Source organism: Nerophis ophidion, linkage group LG13 (assembly GCF_033978795.1).
Source record: "Nerophis ophidion isolate RoL-2023_Sa linkage group LG13, RoL_Noph_v1.0, whole genome shotgun sequence".
Taxonomy (NCBI): Eukaryota; Metazoa; Chordata; class Actinopteri; order Syngnathiformes; family Syngnathidae; genus Nerophis; species Nerophis ophidion.
The window spans coordinates 13740746-13768158 of NC_084623.1; the positions used below are offsets into that span (position 1 = coordinate 13740746).

A 27413-nucleotide genomic window follows, 5' to 3' on the forward strand; every position below is an offset into this window, starting at 1 on the left:
TCAGAGGGTGCGATAACTCCTGGAAATGATGTGTGAGTTCATGTTAAAGGAAACGGCAAGCTGTCTAATGGATTTATTACAAGCTGGGTAAAATTTACTGTCGTCTGGAACAACACGGCACATAAATAATTATGAGAAAATTCGCCAATATTACGTACAGATAATGTGTCATGAGACATACGAATGTAAATTAAATACATAGAGGACAAAAGTGAAGGAACTTACATGAGCTAAAATATACCTACAAACGAGGCTTAATTAATGATGCAATGTGTACATGCAGTTAGCCTAAGTCCCCGTTTACATTAAGCCGGATAAGGTTATCCAGGGTAAATTCCACCTAACCTTATCCTTGTCCACACACACAAGGGTCGTTTAAAGGGGAACATTATCACAATTTCAAAAGGGGTAAAAACAATAAAAATTAGTTCCCAGTGGCTTGTTGTATTTTTTTATGTTTTTTTCAAAATTTTACCGGTCACGGAATATCCCTAAATAAAGTTTTAAAGTGCCTTACTTTCGCTATCTTCGAAATCACTAGCCATTTCCCTGTGACGTCATACAGTGCTGCCAATGAAAACAAACAATGGGAATACCACAGCAAGATATAGCGACATTAGCTCGGATTCAAACTCGGATTTCAGCGATTTAAGCGATTCAACAGATTACGCATGTATTGAAACAGATGGTTGGAGTATGAAAGTATTGAAGAAGAAACTGAAGCTATTGAGCGAATAGCTATTGATGCTATTCATAGCCATAGCATGGCCGAATAGCTGCGTTAGCATCGCCGGTAAAATGTGCGGACCAAACGATCAGGACTTTCGCATCTTGTGACACTGGAGCAACTTAAATCCGTCGATTGGTAAGTGTTTTTTTCGCATTAAATGTGGGTGGAAGGAAATGTAATATAGTTGCAAATGCATCTGCAGGTTATCCATACATATCTTTGCCATGTCTGCTTTAGCACCGCCGGTAAATAGCATGTTAGCATCGATTAGCTAGCAGTCACGCCGCGACCAAATATATCTGATTAGCACATAAGTCAACATCAACAAACTCACCTTCGTGATTTAGTTGACTTTATGGTTGCAAATGCATCTGCAGGTTATCCATACATCTCTGTGCCATGTCTGTCATCGCCGGTAAAATGTGGAGACACTTTGGCACATTCAATGGGGGTCTGGCGGCAGACACTTTCGCATCTTCGGGCCAGTGGTGCAACTTGAATCCCTCCCTGTTAGTGTTGTTACACCCTCCGACTACACACCGACGAGGCACGATGTCTCCAAGGTTCCAAAAAATAGTCAAAAAAACGGAAAATAACAGAGCTGAGACCCAATGTTTACAATGTGTTGAAAATGAAAATAGCGGCTGTGTTACCTCGGAGACGTCACATTCTGACGTCATCGCCTCCAGAGCGATAAACAGAAAGGCGTTTAATTCGCCAAAATTCACCCATTTAGAGTTTGGAAATCGGTTAAAAAAATATATGGTCTTTTTTCTGCACCATCAAGGTATATATTGACGCTTACATAGGTCTGGTGATAATGTTCCCCTTTAAGGTCACTCAGTGTGACCTGTATGGCTGTTAATCAAGTATGTCTTGCAATCGCTTACTGCGCCTATAGTAGTCACATTCAACATGTGGCTGGCTAGCATGCTGTATGTATAGACTGTAGAGAACGCTAATGACAGTGCTTCCACGTAGCCCCCTTTATATTATTGTCAAGGTGAAATTCGGGAGAATGATAACCCCCGGAGGGTCACTGAAAATTGTGAGTCTTACGGACAAATCGAGGGTATACAAGTATGACGTGGTAAAGCGCCATTCATATAAAACTCGCGGGCTGCACCAACATTAAAATTTAACATCAAGGTGCGGGCCGCAAAATAACGTATCGAGCCGCGTGTTTGAGACCCCTGTTGTACACGGTAAATGGTAAATGGGTTAAACTTGTATAGCGCTTTTTTACCTTCAAGGTACCCAAAGCGCTTTGACACTATTTCCACATTCACCCATTCACATACACATATTCACACACTGAGGGCAGGAGCTGCCGTGCAAGGTGCTAACCGCGACCCATCAGGAGCAAGAGTGAAGTGTCTTGCTCGAGGACACAACGTTCATGGCAAGGTTCCGTGGTGGTTCTCCTTAAATTTGAGGATATTGGTGCATAATCTCAACATGAGTGCCGCTCAGGCTTCTAAATGAGGCTGGGAGCCTATCTGCCCTTCGGCTTTCACCTTCCTATTAGGGTGGAACATGTTGGCAAGATAAGTTGACCAAAAAGGCCTGATAAGCACTGCGGCAAATCAATAAAATCAACAACGCCCACTTTTGTGCATTCACGCCCAGCATAAAATGTTTGGTGGACAAAATGAGACAAAGAAAAAGAGGGCATAAAACACGTTGGAGAAAAATGTTCATGGTAAATGGCTTATACTTGTATAGCGCTTTTCTACCTTCAACGTACTCAAAGCGCTTTCACACTATTTCCACATTTACCCATTCACACACACATTCACACACTGATGGCAAGAGCTGCCATGCAAGATGCTAACCACGACCCATCAGGAGCAAGGGTGAAGTGTCTTGCTCAAGAACACAATGGACTGGACAAGGTCGGCAGAGGGTGGGGATCGAACCAGGGCTCTCCTTAAACTTGAGGATATTGGTGCAGAAAGTCAACTTGAGTGACACTCAGGCTTCTAAATGAGGCTTGGAGCCTATCTTCCCTTCGGCTTTCACCTTCCTATTAGGGTGAAACATGTTGGCAAGATAAGTTGACCAAAAATGCCTGATAAGCACTCCGGCAAATCAATAAAATCAACAACGCCCACTTTTGTGCATTCACGCCCAGCTTAAAAGGTTTGGTGGACAAAATGAGACAAAGAAAGAGTGGCATAAAACACGTTGGAGAAAGTTGTACATGGTAAATGGGTTATACTTGTAGAGCGCTTTTCTACCTTCAACGTGCTCAAAGCGCTTTCACACTATTTCCACATTCACCCATTCACACACACATTCACACACTGATGGCAAGAGCTGCCATGCAAGATGCTAACCATGACCAATTAGGAGCAAGGGGGAAGTGTCCTGCTCAAGAACACAATGGACATGACAAGGTCGGTAGAGGCTGGGGATCGAACCAGGGCTCTCCTTAAACTTGAGGATATTGGTGCAGAATGTCAACTTGAGTGACGCTCAGGTTTCTAAATGAGGCTTGGAGCCTATCTGCCCTTCGGCTTTCACCTTCCTATTAGGTTGGAACATATTGGCAACATTAGTTGACCAAATATGCCTGATAAGCACTACGGCAAATCAATAACATCAACAACGCCCACTTTTGTGCATTCACGCCCAGCTTAAAATGTTTGGTGGACAAAATGAGACAAAGAACGAGTGGCATAAAACATGTTGGAAAAAGTTGTACATGGTAAATGGGTTATACCTGTATAGCACTTTTCTACCATCAACGTACTCAAAGCGCTTTCACACTATTTCCACATTCACCCTTTCACACACACATTCACACACTGATGGCAAGAGCTGCCATGCAAGATGCTAACCATGACCGATTAGGAGCAAGGGTGAAGTGTCCTGCTCAAGAACACAATGGACTGGACAAGGTCGGTAGAGGGTGGGGATCGAACCAGAGCTCTCCTTAAACTTGAGGATATTGGTGCAGAATGTCAACTTGAGTGACGCTCAGGCTTCTAAATGAGGCTGGGAGCCTCTCTGCCCTTCGGCTTTCACCTTCCTATTAGGGTGGAACATATTGGCAACATTTTTTGACCAAATATGCCTGATAAGCACTACGGCAAATCAATAACATCAACAACGCTCACTTTTGTGCATTCACGCCAAGCTTAAAAGGTTTGGTGGACAAAATGAGACAACAAAGGAGTGGCATGAAACACGTCGGAGAAAGTTGTAGATGGTATATGGGTTATACCTGTATAGCGCTTTTTAACCTTCAAGGTACCCCATCGCAAAACCATGGAAACATATTCCATGATGATGTAATACCGCAGAGATGAAACGTATTTTCACTTCACAGCAGCCTTTCCCTAACTGCTCCAATTACTACCGTGGTGGTTCTCCTTAAACTTGAGGATATTGGTGCAGAATGTCAACTTGAGTGACGCTCAGGCTTCTAAATGAGGCTGGGAGCCTATCTGCCCTTCGGCTTTCACCTTCCTATTAGGGTGGAACATATTGGCAAGATAAGTCGTGTGTTTGAGTGTGTGTGCAGGCGTGTGTGTGAGTGTGTGTGTGTGTGTGTGTGTGTGCAAGAGAAGACATGCAGCATGAATGACCAAATAGGACACACATAAATACACACAGACACGTGGGTGGGCTGCTAGTGGTAAACCTTATCGATCGGCCACAAAGTGGGAAGATTAGATTACTCACTTCCATAAACCTCTAACTTGGTTACCATGGCAACGGCGGTGTGACTGGGGCAGCAACTTGTCATTGCGGAAGCCATCGGAGCAGGGGACGGAGGGCCGGAACAATCATCAGAGGGAACTGCGGGGGTCATCCAGATATTTTAGATTTTTTTTTTTTTTTAATCTGTTTTCGGTCCGACGGTTTCCAAAGTCAGACAAGATAAATGAGGTTATCTGGCGGGTTCTGAGCTAATAAAGACAAAAGAGGACGGCGTCGGTTTTGCAATAAAGTTAGGGGTTTCTGTCTGAAATACTCCAACACGACATGTCAACAAAAATAGATCAATTTAAAATGGATTGACAAGTGCATCGCGGGTAATTAATTCAAATAAATGGAGTGCTTGCCAATCCATAGTGTTGGGGGGTCTGATCATTAGATTAATCACCCCAATCACGCTATTGTATTTCAATTAGGAAAAGTCCAATGGTGATCTTTTTCCGGCATCCTTATCTTTACCTACGCTATTTGGGAGCCTATCCTGTTTGGGACTTTCATGGACAGGATTTCTAGACAGAGTCGTGACCATGGCGGAGAGGGTATACGTCTCGGGGGGGCTAAAGGTTGCGTCACTGCTTTTTGCAGATGATGCGGTCCTGATGCACCGTCGGTTCGTGACCTTCAGCTCTCACCGGATCAGTTCGCGGCCGAGTGTTCAAAGGCTGGAATGACGATCAGCATCTCCAAATCTGAGGCAATGGTTCTCAGCAGGAAACCGATGGTTTGTACAGTCCAGGTGGAGAACCAGACTCTGTCACAGGTGGAGGAGTTTAAGTATCTCTGGGTCTTGTTCACGAGTGAGGGAAAGATGGAGAAGGAAATCAGCCGGCGAATCGGAGCAGCCGGAGCAGTATTGCAGTCTCTCTGCCGCACTGTTGTGACGAAACGAGAGCTGATCCATGAGGCAAAGCTCTCGGTCTACAGAGCTATCTACATTCCTACTCTCACCTATGGTCATGAAATGTGGGGCATGACCGAAAGAGTAAGATCGGACACAAGCGACCAAAATGAGTTTTCTCAGAAGGGTGGCTGGCATCTCCCTTCGAGATAGGGTGAGAAGTTCAGTCACCCGAAAGAGACTCGGAATAGAGCCGCTGTTCCTTCGCTTGGAAAGGAGCCAGCTTAGGTGGTTCGGGCATCTCGTGCGGATGCCTCACGAGCGTCTCCCTAGGGAGGTCCTCGTTGCACAACCCACTGGGAGGAGACCCCGCGGCAGGCCAAGGACCAGATGGGGGGATTACATCTCCCCTCTGGCCTGGGAACGCTTCGGGATCCCCCAGGAGGAAGTTGCTAATGTTGCTCTGGAGAGGGACGTCTGGAGGTCTCTGCTAGAGTTGTTGTCCTTGCAACCCAATTCCGGATAAGTGGTTGAAGATGGATGGATGGATAGATGGATTCGGGAAGCTAAGGCCGGGCTTTAGCTTCTTTTCTCTAAAAATAATCCCCTTTCCCTGTAATTCTCATTTTCTCTGAGATGTCAATGCGGAGGGGCTCTGTCGCGTTTTAACTCTTGTGTAATGTTCATATTGTTGTTACTCATCCAGCGATTGTGGGTGTTAAAATACTGAACAGATGTTTATTGGGATAAGGTAAATATCTGTTCAGTTTTTTAACATAACAGTGTTTGATTGTCAGGCATTAAAAGCCACAAAATGCAAGGGGTCCATCAGACCCACGGACGCTGGCTGAGTAACAACAATATGAACGTTGCACGGAAAATTTCTCTGGCAGTTTCTGCATCTCACAGGGAATCTTCTTTTGTGTTTCTGCACAAGGTTGCAACATTGTCAACACTGTCTGCTCTCATTTTCTCGCACATTCGACCCTCTGTATAGTCGAAGACCTTCGCTTTGTCAAAAATGCATGAGTGTTTTTAGTAAATCCGTGGCCTTCATGAGCCATATTCAGCCCTGCTCCGGAGTAGACACAATAACACTGGCAGCCATGAGGATTTGTGGGTAATCAGTGGAAGGACAGTATAAAAACAATGATGTTTAAAGACTCTAACCTGACTCAAACCTCCAAAAACAATAAAACATACAAAATGAATCAAGCTGATGAAAAGACCGACAGGCATTGAGAAGAAAGTACTAAATAACGGTAATTATTCTGTTCTTGCTTTGCCTCGGAGACCTCATAATAAATCCTCATTTTCACTATTCAAACATAAAACGGCTAAGATAACTTATTGGAGTTTTGACCTTCACAAATTGCTTCCTTTAGATACAAGTTAGGCTACGCTCACACTGCAGGGTAGGATGTCCACGTTAAAGGTTCTGTTGGTCTTGAACCCCAAGATGCAGAGATGGCAGGCACAGCTCAGGTAAACATGACTTTTATGTCAACAGGAGATAGGGCAGCTGGGGCGTGCACAGGCAGCATGCAACTACAACAAGAAGCTATGATTGAGCCCTATGTATCCATCCGTTTTTTACCGCTTGTCCCTTTTGGGGCCGCGGGAGGTCGCTGGGGCCTATCTCAGCTGCATTCGGGCGGAAGGCGACGTACACCGTGGACAAGTTGCCATCTCATCACAGGACTCATATATATATATATTTGTGTGTTTATATTTTTTATTTTATTTCTGATTATTATTATTATTAATGTATTATCATTTCTTTTTTCCTTATTTAATTGATATATTTGCAAATACCAGTTTGTTTTTCTGCTGTCTCCTTTTTTTGGGGGGGGGGGGGGGGGGGGGTGGATATGGTAGGATATTAACAAAAATTTTTGGGACATTTACAGATATATGATGTATGTGAATATGATGTAATGGATAGGACTGTCTGATGCTGGATGTCAATAAAAAAAAAAGAAAAAAAAAAGAAAATAAGAGCGCCGAAAGGTAACGATACAAACACATTTCCAAACCAGTCGTGCCATTAATGAGAGTCCAATCCAGATTTATTTATTATCATTACACCATGTAGAAGCATTTAAGTCTCACCTTAAAACTCATCTGTATACTCTAGCCTTTAAATAGACCTCCTTTTTAGACCAGATGATCTGCCGCTTCTTTTCTTTCTCCTATGTCCCCCCCTCCTTGTGGAGGGGGTCCTGTCCGATGACCATGGATGAAGTACTGGCTGTCCAGAGTCGAGACCCAGGATGACCGCTCGTCGGGACCCAGGATGGACCGCTCGCCTGTATCGGTTGGGGACATCTCTACGCTGCTGATCCGCCTCCGCTTGAGATGGTTTCCTGTGGACGGGACTCTCGCTGCTGTCTTGGATCCGCTTGAACTGAACTCTCGCGGCTGTGTTGGAGCCACTATGGATTGAACTTTCACAGTGTCATGTTAGACCCGCTCGACATCCATTGCTTTCGGTCCCCTAGAGGGGGGGGGGGGGGGTTGCCCACATCTGAGGTCTTCTCCAAGGTTTCTCATAGTCAGCATTGTCACTGGCGTCCCACTGGATGTGAATTCTCCTGCCCACTGGGTGTGAGTTTTCCTTGCCCTTTTGTGGGTTCTTCGAGGATGTTGTAGTCGTAATGATTTGTGCAGTCCTTTGAGACATTTGTGATTTGGGGCTATATAAATAAACATTGATTATTGATTGATGTACCAAATAAAATACCTTCGAGGTGGGTAAGCCCAAACATTAGGGTTATAAGGCGCACTGTCGGGTTTTGAGGAAAATTTAAAAAAAAATGCACTTTATAGTCTGGAAAATACAGTAGTAGACACAAATTAATTATCAATTATCTGTATTGCTTTTGAGAAGCAAGAAGTGTATTTTTTTATTTTTATTGTGCATCCCTTAATAATATTGTTTGTTTGCTGGAGTTGATTAATTGAATTAGCAATTACTAACAAAAATTGAGGTACACTTGTCATATTATTTTATTTTTATTTTTATAACTAGCATCAACAATATATATATTTTTCTAGAGTTATTGTGATGCATGAGATTGGTATAGATTTTCAAACTGTGGTACGTGTACCACTATTGGTACGTGGACACCATCTAGCGGTTGCGCCAACAATAAGTACAGTGTTTTAGTTTTCTCTTTTCAAACACAGTGTTACTGTTCAATGTTACAGTTGCCAACATAAAAAAAAAAAAAAACTCTTTTAAGGAATACTCAGGCCTACTACGCTACTGTATTTTAATGTTGAGCCAAGTGAATTCTGAGGTAGTGCTTCGTGAAAAAAGCTTGAGAATCACTGGATTAGAGTTTCTACACTCTACTGGTATTCTTCTTACGGGGATCAGTGTCTTTGTTGGCCCATTTTTGCTGCAGAATAAAAAGAAAATTCCATGTTGGATTGTTTTATAATATTTTACCAAAACACTTGGTTTTCAGTGTGGGAATAGTCCAATTTGTACTTTAATGGTGTGATTAAAGACAAATGGGTATTAGAGAAGGGTGTAACGGTACGTGTATTTATATTGAACCGTTTCGGTATGGGGGTGTACCGAACGAGTTTCTAAGCTAAAGTCTTAACAAGCTGCTTTGCTTCTTCTGCCTCGGTCTCAGCACCCGGCATTGTCCCACCCACACAACCATCTGATTGGTTACATATATATCGGTAACAGCCAATCAGCAGTGCGTATTCAGAGCGCATGTAGTAAATGCTTCAGCGTCATGTCACCGAAAACATCCTGCCCGAATCTCAATGCGGCTTTAGACGTGATCGGAGCACCGCAGACATGATCTTTGTGGCCAGACAGGTACAGGAAAAATGCAGAGAACACCGCAAAGACTTGTACATGGCATTCATTGACCTGTCCAAGGCCTTCGATACAGTAAACCGGGACTTGCTGTGGGAAGTACTTGGAAAATTAGGTGTACCAGCAAAGTTCTGCAACCTACTGCGGCAGCTACATGATGGCATGCAGGCCTGTGTGAGCAACGGCGGCCAACAATCCCCATTTTTCAGTGTGGATGTGGGGGTCAAGCAAGGGTGTGTCCTTGCCCCAACCATATTCAACATGTTTATTTCCACTGTCCCCCTCCTGTCCCATAAACACCTGGACCCCACAGATGGGATTCAGATACAATACCGGCTGGATGGTAACCTTTTTAACATCTGTCGCCTCCAAGCCAGCACTAAACTCCACACCCAGCATATTCTGGAACTACAGTATGCAGATGACTGTGCTGTACTTGCACACTCACCAGAGTCTCTCCAGCGCGCACTGAATGTGGTAGCCTCCATCTACAGTGCCATTGGTCTTCAGATAAACACCAAGAAAACACAAATACTGGTGCAGGAGTTTACTCCCCAGCCAAACACGCCAATCTTCACCCTTGACGGGCACCCATTAGCCACCGTCCCCCACTTCACCTACCTCGGAAGCACCCTGTCGCCAACCTGCACCATTGACGATGACGTCCAGGCCCGTATTGGCCTGGCCTCTGCTGCCTTTGGAAGGCTACGGTCCAGGGTTTTCCTGAACAGGAATCTAACCATCTCCACCAAGACAGTCGTGTATAAGGCAGTCTGCCTCTCCACGCTGCTCTATAGTTCCGAAACCTGGACACCCTACCAGAGGCACATCCAGAGTCTCGAGGCCTTCCACATCCGCTGCCTCCAAAGGATCCTGGGTCTGACCTGGGAAGACAGGGTGCCCTACACTGAAATTTATGACCGGACCAACACACCCAGCATCACAGCACTCCTTGGCCAAAAACACCTAAGATGGGTCGGACATGTGATTCGTATGCCAGCCCACCGCCTACCCCGTCAAATATTGTATGGCCAGCTTTCAGTCGGTCAAAGGTCTGCCGGGGGCCAGAAAAAACGGTACAAGGACCACATTAAAACTCTCCTGAAAAAGTGTGACATCAAACCACCAGCATTGGAGTCCCTGGCTGCTGACCGCCAGACTTGGAGCTCTACTTGCCACCAGGGAATCACTCATCTTCAGGAGAAGTTCACAGAGCGGAGAGCACAGCGGCGTGCACAAAGACACCAACGTGCCACAGCACCAGCGACCATCACCGCTGCCTTCCCCTGCCCCTCCTGTGACAAAGTCTGTGGATCACGCATAGGCCTGAGCAGCCACCTGGCTATGCACAGGCGAAAAGCACAACAATAACCAATCCAATACTTCGTTTGGAGCAACGTCATCATCGTCATCGATGGACTGCCATAAGCTAAGCTAATTTATATTGAACCGTTTCGGTATGGGGTGTACCGAACGAGTTTCTAAGCTAAAGTCTTAACAAGCTGCTTTGCTTCTTCTGCCTCGGTCTCAGCACCCGGCATTGTCCCACCCACACAACCATCTGATTGGTTACATATATATCGGTAACAGCCAATCAGCAGTGCGTATTCAGAGCGCATGTAGTAAATGCTTCAGCGTCTAGAAGACAGGTGTTTAGCAGGTGAGCATAAGGCAGCGTACTCTCCCCAAATGATAATAAACACCTCCCAGTCAACTACTACTAACATCACTATGAGCCCGTTGACCTTCTTGAAACTTAAACTCGCTCGCAGTTCTGGCTTGAGGTGAAGGCTAATTAGCTTTTAGCGTAACGTTAGCTCATTTTGCGGTGTGTGTGTGTGTTTTACGGACAGAAAAGCTTTGAATGGCAGGGTCCCTGAAATCACATGTTGATAAAAATATTACATTTACATAATAAAAATCAAATTTTGTGATAAATTAAGCATGATGAGTTGACTTGAAACTGTTTAATGTTGCACTTTTTATATGTAGAAGAAAAGTTTTGTCATTTTATTTAATCTGAGCAACAATTTTTATTGTGGGGCGGTATAGCTCGGTTGGTAGAGTGGCCGTGCCAGCAACTTGAGGGTTGCAGGTTCGATTCCCGCTTACGCCATCCTAGTCACTGCTGTTGTGTCCTTGAGCAATGCACTTTACCCACCTGCTCCCAGTGCCCCCCACACTGGTTTAAATGTAACATTGGGTTTCACTATGTAAAGCGCTTTGAGTCACTAGAGAAAAGCGCTATATAAATATAATTCACTTCACTTCACAATTTGAGGCAGTTTAATGTTGATTAACGTGGGCAGAATTATTATTGCGTTCCCAATGTTAAAAGGATAACGCCATTGTTTACAAATTTGGTAAATAAATAACCAAAAAATTTATATTTTGTTGTTTTCTTACTGTACCGAAAATGAACCGAACCGTGACCTCGAAACCGAGGTACGTACCGAACCGACATTTTTGTGTACCGTTACACTCCTAGTATTAGACCATTATATGCATGCACATGCAAACTGGCATCAGGGAGATGCAACATTTCAGAACGAGGAAGCTCTGGCACCTTGCTCAAGGGCACCTTGGCGAGCACGACCTTCATCCAACTTTCCCAGAACAAAAAAAAAAAAAAGGTTTTGATATTTTTGTCCTTTCATGCGCGAGTGAGTTCAGCGCCTTTGTCCTCGGTAGATTTGGACAAATGTCTGGTGCTGACTATGGAGGTCGTGTGACCCGGCGCACGGCTTAAGGGCATTTGCCTACACGCTCGACTTATGTTTCGCTATATCCGATACGGCCGCACAAAGGAGCACACCCTCTCGCGGGCGCGGGTACGCGCGGCTTACACTTTTGAGCACGCAGACATAAAACACGGCGCTAATAAAATTGGCAGCTACCCAGCTGACTGGAGCTTTATGTGTGCAGATTTATCATCTGTCATTAAAATGTGTTTGATTTTATCCTGCATGGGCCTTTGCTGTTGGTTTCTTCAATCGGACTCCCACCTGCGTTTTTATAACCGCCTCTTTTAACCCTCTCCCCTGCACATAAAAGCGCCGCTCTGATCTCTCACCTGCGCCACCTGCCCTCCTCCTACTTCCTTCTTGCTTTTTTCTATTTGGGCCAACGCCAAGCTATTACCCCGTTTTGTATTTGAACATGATTGTGAAAGTGAAAAACATTTTTCGGAGTGAAATCCTAGGTAATATACAAACCCCGTCCTTTCCATATGAGTTGGGAATTTGTGTTAGATGCAAATATAAACGGAATACAATGATTTGCAAATCATTTTCAATCCATTTTCAGTTAAATATGCTACAAAGACAACATATTTGATGTTCAAACTGATACACATTTTTTTGTTGTTGCAAATAATCATTAACACGTGACAAATAAGTTGGGAAAGGTGGCAATAAATAATGAAAAAGTTGAGGAATACTCATCAAACACTTATTTGGAACCTCCCACAGGTGTGCAGGCTAATTGGGAACAGGTGGGTGCCATGATTGGGTATAAAAACAGCTTCCCAAAAAATGCTCAGTATTTCACCAGAAAGGATGGGGCCACAACTGCGTGAGCAAATAGTCAACCAGTTTAAGAACAACGTTTCTCAAAGTACAATAGCAAAAAAATTTAGGGATTTCAACATCTACGGTCTATAATATCGTCAAAAGGTTCAGAGAATCTGGAGAAATCACTCCACGTAAGCGGCATGGCCGGAAACCAACATTGAATGACCGTGACCTTCGATCCCTCAGACGGCACTGTGTCAAAAAATCGACATCAATCTCTAAAGGATATCACCACATGGGCTCCGGAACACTTCAGAAAACCACTGTCACTAAATAGAGTTTGTCGCTACATCTGTAAGTGCAAGTTAAAGCTCTACTATACAAAGCGAAAGCCATTTGTCAACAACATCCAGATTCGGACAGCATTGTGCCGAGTTGAAAATTCAGTGGACCAGGAATTATAGTGTGGGGTTGTTTTTCAGGAGTTGGGCTTGGCCCCTTGGTTTCAGTGGAATAAACTTTGAATTTTCCAGGATATTGTTGCGTTGGACCAGTTCTTCCTCCCAGGGAATTTAAGTTACTGGTCCATCCCAAGTTCTTTTGAATGACATATATGCTGAGTATGAGTGATGACCTCAACAGAATTGGTATTGTGCAATTTATTCCAAAGCTTTGGAGAGACCAACCTAAAAACAACACATTCAAATCGCGTCGCCAAGTTGATCTAACACAATTACAGAAGCGCCCTCTTTTTCAATATGCCCATAGCCCACACCCTTTAGAAGGAATACACACGTTCATTGTTCAGCTCAGGATGAGACAGGATGAGATAAGAAATGGAGTACTTCTACTCCTTTCATTCCCAAGCTCAAGGTAGCTCACAGTGCACTATTGGACATGAGATTAAAAAATAGAAAGAGTACAAATGGAAAACACTAGTTATTTCAAATATGACTATAGAAAGATATAACTCTTAAATATATATATATATATATATATATATATATATATATACATATATATATATATATATATATATATATATATATATATATATATATATATATATATATGTCTGTCAATACCAAAACATTTTGGACAATTCCACGCTCCCAACCTTGTGGGAACAGTTTGGAGCAGGCCCCTTCCTCTTCCAACATAACTGTGCACTAGTGCACAAAGCAAAGTCCATAAAGACATGGATGACAGAGTCTGGTGTGGATGAACTTGACTGGCCTGCACAGAGTCCTGTCCTGAACCCTATAGAACACCTTTGGGAATGAATTAGAACGTAGACTAGAGCCAGGTCTTCTCAACCAACATCAGTGTGTGACTTCACCAATGCGCTCTTGGAAGAATGGTGAACATTTTTTTATAAACACACTCTGCAACCTTGTGGACAGCCTTCCCATATAGCTGCAAAAGGTGGACCGACATCATATTGAACCCTATGGGTTAGGAATGGGATGGCACTTCAAGTTTGTATGTGAGTCAAGCCAGCTGGCCAAATACTTTTGGGATTTAGTGTATCCGTTGACATAGTGACTTGTGGTCCGGGAAGGCAGGTCGATTAAAATACCAGTAGAGTGGAAAAACAAGGGACTTGGACTTTATATGCATATTAGTGTTTCATTGTATTGATTTAACCATATCCAATTGTGTTTACAATCCACAAATAATGTGAAAACACAATTTAAACATCCCAAAATGCCACATATTCAGTCAGCCGTTTTGAATATTCCTATTTTGGAACGCTTCTGCACTCTGACCATGTTATCAGATCAGTCAAACTGCAAATATGCAAAAAAAAAAAAATGGAAAGAGATGTGCTGTTTATCATTCACAATCCTTATGTAAGACCAGACCACATAGGCTTGGCCTTTTTTATGCATTTGAAACCGTGAATAAATAGCTAACAATTGAGTCAATGGATTGAGGGTTCTATGTTGCGCATGTTATATCCTCTAAAAACGTCCAGAAACCACCGAAAATTATCCATTTACATGTCGTGACCTTAAAATTAACCAAATATGAGTGATATTGTTACTATAAGCGCCAACGCTTATTTATCATTTCTATTTTAGCAGCACAATGATAGCTTATGCTGCTATTGTTGACATGCTGAGCTGACTGCTTTTGCTTGGTCTCAACTTGCTAAAAAGTAAATTCTTGATTATAATTCATGCATCTCTCACCTGGTAGTAGGCAAAAGTGGCCATGGACAGACAGGTTGGTCGAATTTCACGTCACCGAGATGGCGAAACAGACCCCAAAGACGTTTGCTGCAGGGACTTTTTTTTAACACTTAAGGATTGGGATTGAATCTTCATCTAAACGGAATTATATGAGCTTGCCGACGGCTGACATCCCAGCGAGAGTGGCAATATTACAGTAAGTGTTTTTTTTATTATGGTTTAATATGGTTTTCTAGCTACTCAGTGGCCTAGTGGTTAGAGTGTCTGCCCTGAGATCGGTCGGTTGTGGGTTCAAACCCCGGCCGAGTCATACCAAAGACTATAAAAAATGGGACCCATTACCTCCCTGTTTGGCACTCAACATCAAAGGTTGGAATGGGGGGTTAAATCACAAACAATTATTCCTGGGCGTGGCCACCGCTGCTGCCCACTGCTCCCCTCACCTCCCAGGGGGTAAACAAGGGGATGGGTCAAATGCAGAGGACAAATTTCACCACACCTAGTGCGTGTGTGTGACAATCATTGGTACTTTAACTTTAACTTTAATAAGAAAACTAATGTGGATATAAAATACACTCTCAATCGCTGTTAGCAAAATTATACTTCAATAGTTATAGACATTTTTTTTTCCCATGTTGGGACAATCAATGTTGACATTGATTCTCATGGGTAACTCTGCTTCACTGTATGAACATTTTGCTTGGCGATCCAGGTTGAAAAAATGATTCATAGTAATGTATTACAAAGCTGCTCACACGGTCAATAAGGTGGGCACTATGTTTGACACATCAACTTAATGTGTATTATATTTATCCATGAGAGCATTTTTGTTCTAAATTGTGAGGTGTGTCTGGTAAAATCATGGTTGTTATTACGAATGATGACAGATGTGAACAAGAGCATGTATTGTCTTTGTGTGATGATGTGAATGCGGTGTGGTTGTATTGTATATTAAGTTTGTGTCCATGAAAGGGCATTTAATGACTTTTCTTATTTTGATTACATGCTATGGCATGATTTTAATTGTCATAATTCTATTGCATGATTTTTGTATCCCTTTAATTTAGGTAGCCAGGGACTGCAGATGGAAATTAGCTATTTAGCTATAATCTGGTACAGAACATATCTGTCTTTGAGCTTAATGTTTCTCTGCATTGTCCCTTCAAATAAAGACAAAATTAATCATGGATGTGTGCTGCTGGTTTAACAACGTCGCACACAGATAGGAGAACAAAACATGAATGTGCAGTAAATGAGTGTTTCCATGGTGACATTTAACCTTTAAGGACTTAGTGGCCACATGCATGGACAGCACCTTTTAGCTCTTATTTCCAAAAGTGTGTACACTAATCCAACCCAATCCACTTCATTTATATAGCACATTAAAACAACAACATGTTTCCAAAGTGCTGCAGAACAATATTAAAAACAACATTCAAATACTATCCTGAGCTCCACCAATGACTGAATAAAAACAAAAAATAAAAACACAACTGAATTGAGGTCTTATACCCACTTATGTGGACACTTATACTGATATCCGTCAGAAGAGTATAACATACAATGGAATTTGGAAAAAAGATGTGTAAAAATAAAAATTAACATGTCACTTCACATGAAGTACACGTTTGTGTACCTGTGGACTAAGTACATCATTTAAGTCCGGGCTTCCCTGCTTATGCTGCTGCCCCCGTGACCCGACCTTGGATAAGCGGAAGAAGATGGATGGATGGATGGATGGATGGATGGATGGAATTGATCAGGCCCAAAGGTTGCATCCTCAAATGGGGTCACAAAATGGGGTCACCAACAGTTAGGGTTAGGGTTTACCAGGTAGCCCGTAAGGACCAGATGAGTCGCCCGCTGGCCTGTTCTAAAAAAAAGCTCAAATAGCAGCACTTACCAGTGAGCTGCCTCTATTTTTTTTATTTACTAGCAAGCTGGTCTTGCTTTGCTCGACATTTTTGATTCTAAAAGAGACAAAACTCATACTATTTGAAAATCCCCCAAAATATTTTAAAGACTTGGTCTTCACTTGTTTAAATAAATTCATTTAATTTTTTACTTTGCTTCTTATAACTTTCAGAAAGACAATTTTAGAGAAAAAATACAACCTTAAAAATTATTTTAGGATTTTTACCTTTTAAATTCCTTCCTCTTCTTTCCTAAAAATTTAAATCAATATTCAAGTATTTGTTTTATTATAAAGAATAATAAATACATTTTTATTTATTTCTTCATTTTAGCTTCTGTTTTTTCGACGAAGAATATTTCGTCAAACTTATGATGATTAAAATTCAAAAAAAATATTCTGGCAAATCTAGAAAATCTGTAGAATCAAATTTAAATCTTATTTCAAAGTCTTTTGAATTTCTTTGAAAATTTTTGTTCTCGAAAATCTAGAAGAAAAAATGATTTGGCTTTGTTAGAAATATAGCTTGGTCCAATTTGTTATATAATCTAACAAAGTGAAGATTGGATTTTAACCTATTTGAAACATGTCATCAAAATTCCAAAAGTAATTTTAATCAAAAAAAATTACTAATGATGTTCAAAAACATTTTTGTTGTTAAATTTTTCCAAAAATATTCAAATTAGCTAGTTTTTCTCTTCATTTTTTTCGGTTGAATTTTTAATTTTAAAGAGTTGAAATTGAAGATAAAATATGTTTCAAAATGTAATTTTCAGTTTTTTCGTGTTTTATCCTCTTTTAAACAGTTAATTTAAGTGTTTTTTTCATCATTTATTCTGTTGCGATCCGTGACTCGGATCTTCACATATTATTGTTTATTTTTTCCATCTTTGTTCTCATTCTCCGTTTGATCCGTTTATTTCCCGTTTAGTCCATCACCATGGTTACTTATTAGTTTCAGCTGTTACTCCCGGTTCCTGCACACCTGTTCTCTGTTAATCACCTTCCCTTTATAAACCTTCCTCTTTTCATTCTTCTGCCTGGGACTCTAATTTGCTCTCATGCAACAAGTGACGACTGCTACTTTTTCGACGTTTAATCTCGCTAGCTCATATGCTAAGCCACCTGCCTTTTCTTAGCTCACATGCTAATTGTTTTTGTTTTTACATTTTTGTGCTTTTATGCCAAGTTTCGTTTTCTATTTGTATTTCCTAGTTTTCATACTAGCGTTTTTGGTTTGCCTTTTTATTAGCTCCAGTATTTCTGTTCAGAGCTCCCTTTTGGTTGAATAAATATTTTAAGATCCTACCTTTGTTGTGTTCACGTCAACGCATCCTCGAGGGAATGGAACTCGGCATCACAATGCCCACCAGTCCTCACATATTCTCTACAAAAAACCTTCCGTAAAAGGAAAAAAAAATGTACGACGGAACGACGGACAGAAATACCCATTTTTTTTACATATATAGATTTATTTATTAAAGGTAAATTGAGCAAATTGGCTATTTCTGGCAATTTATTTAAGTGTGTATCAAACTGGTAGCCCTTCGCATTAATTAGTACCCAAGTAGCTCTTGGTTTTAAAAACCGCTGCTCCCCCATTTTTCTACGTGCAGCACTTGCACATTCCCCGCACACGCACTTCCAACTGTACAAAATAACAAATGTTCAAGAGACATACAGCGCTGTCCTTTTGTTACCAAGTGTAAAGCATCTTTGGTTCGTTATCGCCGTTTCTCCGTCTGTTTCCCCGAGTTCCCTTATCTATTTTGCCATTTTTTTTTTCCCTCAGGCCATTTCTTTTGTCCAAGGCGCCCGGGCCCAACCCTACCCTATCCTACCGCTTGTCAACGCTCTCTCTCTCTCTCGCTCGCCCCACCTCCTCGTGGCTGAACAAGCCGCCTTTTCATTTCCACTCATTCATCCGCCATCTTTTACAGTGGGAATAATCTCCTCTCCAATCTCTGCCTGGCGTGTACGTCGTGAAAAAAAAAAAGCGTCCGGACGTAATGAAGAAGCGGGGTGTGTAAACACAGAGGATGGAGAGAACGTGATGGAAGACAGTAAACACATGCTTATGTGTAGACATGCGAGGACAGATGGGCTCAATTATTCACGACTCCGGCATTAGTAACAAGTCTTATTAGTCAATTAGCCAGTAAATAGAGGGCCTGGTTCAATGACACGCCAGTAATAAGCTCGACTTATAAACGATTACTGACCCTTCTAAAAAATGACCAATACTTAGCCCTATTTAGTCTTTTTTTTAATTTTATTTTTTTTATTGAAATCCAACATCAGAGATCTATTGTCTGCCCTAAATGTCAATTTTTTTTGTTTGTTTTTTATCCAACGATGCCACCCCTTCAACCCCACAAAAAAGAAAAAAAAAAAAAAAGGAATAATAATATTTACAGATACAGCAATAATAAAAAAAAATAAATGAATAAAAAAAAATACATAAATAAAAAAAATTAAAAAAATTAATAAATAAAAAAAAACATCCATTAATTGTCTAGCGCTTGTCCCTTTCAGGGTAATAATAATAATAATAATAATAATAATAATCAATAATAAAATAAAAGAATATAAACATATGGTAAATAAAAATAAAAAATAAAAATAAAAAAATCGAAATAAAAAAATAATATACATATATATATATATATATATATATATATAAATATAAACAAAAAAACATTAAGGTAGTATTGTTGTACGTTATACCCGTATTAGTATAAGTATGGTACTGCGATACTAATTAATCATTTGATAACGATAACATCCTTACTTACCAACCCTCCCGATTTTCCCGGGAGAGACACAAATTTCAGTGCCCTTCCCGAAAATGTCCCGGGGCAACCATTCTCCCGAATTTCTCCCGATTTCCACCCGGACAACATTATTGGCGGTGTGCCTTAAATGCACTGCCTTTAGCGTCCTCTACAACCTGTTGTCAAGTCTGCTTGTCCTCCATACACATAATATATGCGACTTTTACAGACACACAGTGAATGCAAGCCATACTTGGTCAAGACCCAAACACATCACACTGAGGGTGGCCGTATAAACAACTTTAACACTGTTACAAATATGCGCCACACTGTGAACCCACATCAAAAAAGAATGACAAACACAAGAACATCCACACCGTAACACAACATAAACACAACAGAACAAATACCCAGAACCCCTTGTAGCATTCACTCTTCCGGGACGCTACAATATACACCCCTGCTACCACCAAACCCCCCCCCCCCCCCCCCCCCCCAACCCCCACATCTCAAGGAATTCAGAGGTCTCAAGGTTGGCAAGTATTCCCTCATCGCCCACCCGGCGCCCGCGTCGTGACATTGCTGGTTTACGAGCAGAGGAGCATGTTCGGCAGCGCACAATCACCGAGGACTTACAAGCAGACACAGTGTGTAGACAGAAAAACGGAGAACGGACGCATTTTGGCTTAAAAACTAAAGATAAAGATGAAGTTATAACACTGAAATGCCCTCAGGAAGAGGTGCTTTAAGACGTGGCTAGCGGCTAACGTGTTTTAGCGACTTCTAATTCACTAATCCTGGTCTCCATGGTGACAAATAAAGTAAGTTTCTTACAAGTATCATCCCTGTAGGACGAGGAATAGCTAAACATGCTTCACTACACTAACATCAACTGTAATGATATCAAGTACAGGCACGTATGTAGTTGATACTACTATGACTACGTCAATATTTTTTGGTATCAAAACATCTTCCTTCGTTTTTCCGATTGTACGTTGTGTTTATAAACTCAGGAAATACGTCCCTGGACACATGAGGACTTTGAATATGACCAATGTATGATCCTGTAACTACTTGGTATCGGATTGATACCCACATTTGTGGTATCATCCAAAACTAATGTAAAGTATCAAAAAACTGAAGAATAAGTGATTATTACATTTTAACAGAAGTGTACATAGAACACGTTAAAAGAGAAAGTTAGCAGATATTGACAGTAAAATGAACAAGTAGATGAATAATTCATTTTCTACCACTTGTCCTTAATAATGTTGACAAAATAATAGAATGATAAATGACACAATATGTTACTGCATACGTCAGCAGACTAATTAGGAGCCTTTGTTTGCTTACTTACTACTAAAAGACAAGTTGTCTAGTACATCTGCGGTCCTCTCCAAGGTTTCTCATTGTCATTCAACTGGGTTGACTTTTTCCATGCCCTGATGTGGGATCTGAACCAAGGATGTCATTGTGGCTTGTGCAGCCCTTTGAGACACTTGTGATTTAGGGCTATATAAATAAACATTGATTGATTGATTATATGTTCACTATTTGATTTAAGGACTTAACTGCCATAAGAAAAATGTTTAATGTACCCTAAGATTTATTGGTTAAAATAAGGCCAATAATAATTTTTTTTTTACCTTTTTATTCAGAAAATTACTGAAAGTATTGAAATAATTTTAGTACCGGTACCAACATATTGTTATCCTAATACTAATAGGGAGAATTTTTTTTTTTTTTTTTGTCCTGTCCACCTTCTCAGGCAAATCATATAGTTGATGTAGATTTACTTTACAAAAGAGAAGTGTAGAATACTTCTCTTGTTGTCTTATTTGAATGTGACTTTATTAAATGTATTTATATTATCATTTATTGCAGCCGGGGCCGGAGCAGGAGGGGATAGAAAGAGAAAAAAAAAGGAAGACAGAGGGGGAAATTGTGGTGATAATAGGGGGATTAGACAGAGAGACAAAAACAACCACAGCATATACAACTATAACAACAACAACAATGGAACACCAGCACATACAATATGTACAAATATGATCGTAAAAGTGATAGCAAATAAGCAGTTAGCGAAATAAATAATAATATAGTAATGACAATGAGCATTTTTACACTAAAACTGGAGCAATACAAATACCAATAGAAAAAGCGCTATTGATCATGAACAAAAGCAATAGTTTACCTCTATTATCAACAATAAAGTTGTTCAAATGCAACAATACGTACACATAATGATAGCTAGAAAGATAATAAAAATAAATAAATCAATGAAAAAAAAAAAAAAAGGAATACCGAAAGATGAAAGGGAAGAGAGCGAGGCAACCTATATTAATCTTGTAGATTGTTATAGTAACACTTTTTTTTTTTTTTTTAAACAATACAATCACTAATTCGAGAAAATAAAAAAATCAGGCTTATGGGGCGTGACATAATTGACCCAGTTTTCTCAGTATGAAGTACATTTCTCCATTCATCCATTTTCTACCGCTTGTCCCTTTTGGGGTGGCGTGGGGTGCATTCCGGCCTGGACAAATCGCCACCTCATCACAGGGCCAACACAGACAGACAACATTCACTCTCACATTCACACACTAGGGCCAATTTAGTGTTGCCAATCAACCTATCCCTAATTTATAATTAATAATCGCCGAAATGTTCTCCATTTTTATAAATCTCCATTGTGATTTCCATCCATTGCTTCAAAGTCGAGCTCTCCTGTGATACCCGTTTCCTAGAAATGGTCTGTTTGCAATCCACGAGTAGGATATTCATTAAGCTTTTATCTTTTGTCAGCCAATCCTGAGGTTTGAAGAACAGTCTTACTTTCAAGTCTTACTTTTCAGGCTTAAGCGTTTATTGTGTGACTGATACACACACAGTTTCTCATTCCCCCTATATGATATCCAATCTACTTATCCATTCACAGTATCCACACGTAACTCCTTGAGGGCATATTTTTATGATTCAAGACAGGCGGCCGCGGTACTCGCCAGTTATGGGCCGTCAAGTTATCACATATACAACAAAGACGAAGCAAACACGGAATACGACGCTTTGTTGTTATTTCTTTTTTTAAATCAATGGCCGTTTACATGCAGCTGGGGCCACAAGTGCAACCCCCGACGATGAACCACAGCTTCAGTGGGCGATGACAACGAGCACGTAGAAAATCGTGAGTGTGTGGGATCAAAGCAGTGGAGGATGAAAGTTTTGAGTAATCTTACCGTCATCCCCTGATCCTGACCCGGCATCTGAAAAGAAAGACAAACATGCTTGTTAAAGACACTAGGATTTTCTTTTGGAAAAGACTTTTAATATTTAATCTAATATGTTGGTCATTGTGCGGTATTTGTGCCTCGTCCATGAATTCACCAATGCATGTTTTTCCCAAGAAGACTAAATCAAGGTTTCTTAACCAGAGCGCCCCAATATATTTTTCAGCTTTGGTCCAAATAGGCTGCAGTGTAACTCTGTTGCAATACACCTTTCCACCACTCGTGGCAGTAATGACAACATCAAACAAACAGAAGAAGTCTGGAGCTAAAGTCATAGGGAAGTTTCTAGTACCAGTAGAGTGGAAAAACAAAGTTGCCTCAATATCGAAGCTATTATTGTCATGTTTTGTGGTCACGTTCGGTTTGGTTTTGGACTCATGAATTGATTAACGTGGACCCCGACTTAAACAAGTTGAAAAACTTATTCGGGTGTTACCATTTAGTGGTCAATTGTACGGAATATGTACTGAACTGTGCAATCTACTAATAAAAGTATCAATCAATCAATCAATCAAACTCATTGGGTACTCTTGTTTGTGTTTGTCACTATGACTACCAATTAGTTTTCCCCTGTCATGTCAAGCACCTGGTTCATTTGGACTCATGCACCTGTTAATCACCACAGCATTATTTAAGCTTGTAGTTGCCAGGCAGTCAGCCTGGCGACATCACTTCCTACACACCCATGTTATCCATGCCGACGATCCATGCTCTTTCTCAGTACTGTCAAGACCCGGAAAGGACTCTGGACACAAATACAGGAGTTTGAAAACAAATATCTATTCCAAACAAGGAAAAGGTTCCAAAAAGGGAGAAAATCAACAGGCTATCAAAAGCCGAGCTTACCTAACCTCTAAATTAACAAACATCTCAATGAACTCAAAGCGCTCCAGCTGCGGAGGATAAAACATGGCTCTGAAACAAAAACTCGCACAAAGGCAAAACTATGGACACAAAACAAAACTTATAAACTATGGCATGAATAACGGAAACTTACTTGGACTGAGAAAGAGCATGGATCATCGGCATGGATAACATGGGTGTGTAGGAGGTGACGTCGCCAGGCTGACTGCCTGGCACGCACAGGCTTAAATAATGCTGTGTCATTTAACAAGTGCATGAGTCCAAATGAACCAGGTGCGTGACATGACAGGTGAAAACTAATAGGTAGTCATGGTGACAAAACAAAAGAGAGTGCCCGATGAGTCCAAAACCAAACAGAACGTGACCACAAAAAAATGACAATTATCATATACATCTGACTTATGACATCAAAATACTGTCACAGCTTGCAAATAAGAAGGTATGATCAAAGTAGTATCAATCTCACGGAGATTTCCGAGCCATGTTGAGAGACAATGAGGAAGCCAGTCAATCCGTGTTGAACCACAGATCCCTTCCCCCTCAGCAACAATGCAAATCAAGCAAACTTTATCAGAGCCAAAAACGATTACTTTGGGGAAAATTATGACCCAGGACGTACTATTTTCTAGTCTGAACACAAAGAGGATGAGCAATAAGTTTTAGAAGCCGAGTGCTAGACAGATGTAGCTTCACTGTGCACATGTTAGTGCTAAACATACAAACTAAACATAATAAACCAAAATAAAACAAACACTTACTGTGATATTCCTCTGTCTTTTTATTTTTTAGTTAGCCTTTATTTTTCCAGGTAAACTCCCATTTAAATCAAAAATCTCTTTTCCAAGGGAGACATGGCCAGGAGGGCAGCAGCAATGTTACATTAAAAACAGTAAACAACACATAAAACATCAAATTTACAACATTAAAACTTGCTCATATGACACATGTGCATACAGACAGGGTAGACCGCAGTCATTTCATAGAAACTTCAAACTCATTCAATGTAACATATTTCCACTATCGCTGGGATGCCGACCACATAATTCCGTTTAGATGAAGATTCAATCACAATCTTCACAAAGAGTTTTAAAAAAATTGCTGCAACATGCGTCTTTTTTTGTCTTTTTCGCCACTTTACGGATGTGAAAGTCGACCAGCCTCTCAGTCCATAGTCACATTCGTCTACTACCAGGTGAGAGATGCATGAATTTTAATCCAAAAGTTGCTTTTAGCAAGTTTGAGACCAAGCAGAAGCAGCCGCCGGCTTAAAGTGTGTTAGCAATAGCAGCCTAAGCTAGCATTAGCTCACCGCTATCAATGCGCCGCTAAAATAGTTGGAACTTATAATAGCAATATCACTCATATTTGGTCAATTTTCAGGTCACGATATGTAAATGGACAATTTTTGGCAGTTTCTGGATGTTATTAGAGAGAGTATTTTAAGCGTAATAGAGGACGCTCGATCTGTTTACCCAATTGTTATTTATTTACAATTTCGAACGCATAAAAAAAGACAAGTATGTGAGTTCTTGTCTTATATAAGGATTGTGAATGATAAACAGCACATCTCTTTCAAATGTTTGCGTATTTTCAGTACGACTGATCTAATAACAGAAGCGTTATGCAAGTGACATAGAAACTACGGAAATTACCATAGAGGATGGTTGACTGAATTTGTGGCATTTTGTGACATTTTAGACAGTATTTTCCACATACTGTGCGGATTGTGAATACAATTGGATTTGGTTTAATGGTTACAATGAAACACAAATACCGGTAAGCGTATAAACTCAATTTGGTTTTCCACTCTACAAGCAATTTAAGCGCAGAAATGATGACCAAAGTGGTGAAGCAGTATTTTCATTTGCACTTTAATATTGTTGACAGTTTAATTGAGAAACATATTCATTGTTAATTTAGTTTATTTATTTTAGCCTAACATAATGGTGTGTAAATGTATGTTTGTGTTAATAATTGTTTGGGCCCCGGGCCTCTCTGTCGAAGTCAAAAAGGTGAACAACCCCTGCACAAAAACATGTTAAAGTGCGTAATGTGGCAGTAAAATAATGCATTTTATGTGATTTCAAAGCTGCGTTTCATAATATTCACATAAAATGTTCATCTTACTGACATTATGCTGCATGCTGGTAAAAACATCACTTAAGAAAAGTAATTCCAAAAACTATTCACTGGAATTGTATTATGCTAATGAGTACAAGCAGGTAAACAACCTTCAATGTAATAAAGACATGAGACTGAAAAGTAAAGTAAAATAAATTAAAACTCAAACTTTTATGAAAAAAATTATATATTAAAGGCCTATTGAAACCCACTACTGAAACCACTACGCAGTCTGATCGTTTATACATCAAAGATGAAATATTAACATTGCAACACATGCCAATACGGCCGGTTTAGTTTACTAAATTACAATTTTAAATTTCCCGTGGAGTTTCTTGTTGAAAACGTCGCGGAATGATGACGCTTATGGACCTATGTGTTGCTGAATCTTTTGCAATTTGTTCAAGTAATAATGGAGACTATAAAGAAGAATGCTGTTGGTGGAAAGCGGTGGACGGGTTGGAGGGGACATATTAGCCCAGCACCACTCACGGCTAAAAGTCTTCTCTTTTCATCGCATAATTACACAGTATTTTGGACATATGTGTTGTTGAATCTTTTGCAATTTGTTCAATTAATAATGGAGACTATAAAGAAGAATGCTGTTGGTGGAAAGCGGTGGATTGCAGCTGCCTTTAGCAACCGAAACACAGCCGGTGTTTCTTTGTTTGTTGTGAAGCTTCACCACAGAGCGGTCAAGCTAACATGTTTCTTTACGTCAACCAGCAAGTTTTTGAATGGGAAAATTGTGATATTAAGTCGGCTCTTACCGGAGACTTTAGTGGATTATGGGACCTCTTCCTGTAGCTGTCAAAAAGGCAGCTGTGATCTTGGCTCCTCGCCTTCTCTCAGAGACACTGGCGTTCAACGCAGCCATCCGACTTTGAGGTATGAATTTATAATCTCACTAAAATACTTTAACACAATAAGCAGATAAGGGATTTTCCAGAATTATCCTAGTAAATGTGTCTAATTGAAATCTGAAATGCTCCCACTGCCGCCACCCGGAGCTGTCGCTTTTTTATTACTTAATTTTTTATTTTTGTAGTTCTTCACTCCAACTTTCCTCATCCACAAATCTTTCATCCTCACTCAAATTAATGGGGAAATCGTTGCTTTCTCGGTCCGAATAGCTCTTGCTGCTGGAGGCTATGATCAAACAATGTGAGGTTGTGAGGAGCCCTACAACCCGTGACGTCTGTTACTTCCGGTAAAGGCAAGGCTTTTTTTATTTGCGACCAAAAGTTGCAAACTTTATCGTTGATGTTCTCTACTAAATCCTTTCAGCAAAAATATGGCAATATCGCGAAATGATCACGTATGACACATAGAATGGACCTGGCGTTTAAATAAGAAAATCTCATTTCAGTAGGCCTTTAAAGGATTTGGAACGTTGCCTAGCATTAAACATTTCTATGTAAGACAGGAATTCATCTGTCTGTTTTTGATGCATTTTATCTAGTAAATAAAAACATAAATAAAAGTCAGAGAAAAATGGTCAACATCATCGCTTCTATTTTACCCATACAATCTACTCAACAACATTCAACATCCGGTGAGCTGCTGCATCGCCTCTGAGTTGGCAAAAGGTAATTAATTCTATATTATAAAAT

General features: G+C 40.6%; 1 protein-coding gene across 2 annotated transcripts in view; it reads right to left on the reverse strand.

Annotated features, from left to right (window-relative positions):
- tmeff2a (transmembrane protein with EGF-like and two follistatin-like domains 2a) overlaps window positions 1–27413 on the reverse strand; it is a 392560-nt gene that overhangs the window by 149151 nt on the left and 215996 nt on the right. For both annotated transcript variants that reach the window (XM_061918441.1, XM_061918442.1), the window contains exon 4: window positions 22765–22791. In XM_061918441.1, coding sequence (XP_061774425.1) covers window positions 22765–22791 — 27 coding nt within the window. The remainder of the gene's footprint in view (window positions 1–22764; window positions 22792–27413) is intronic.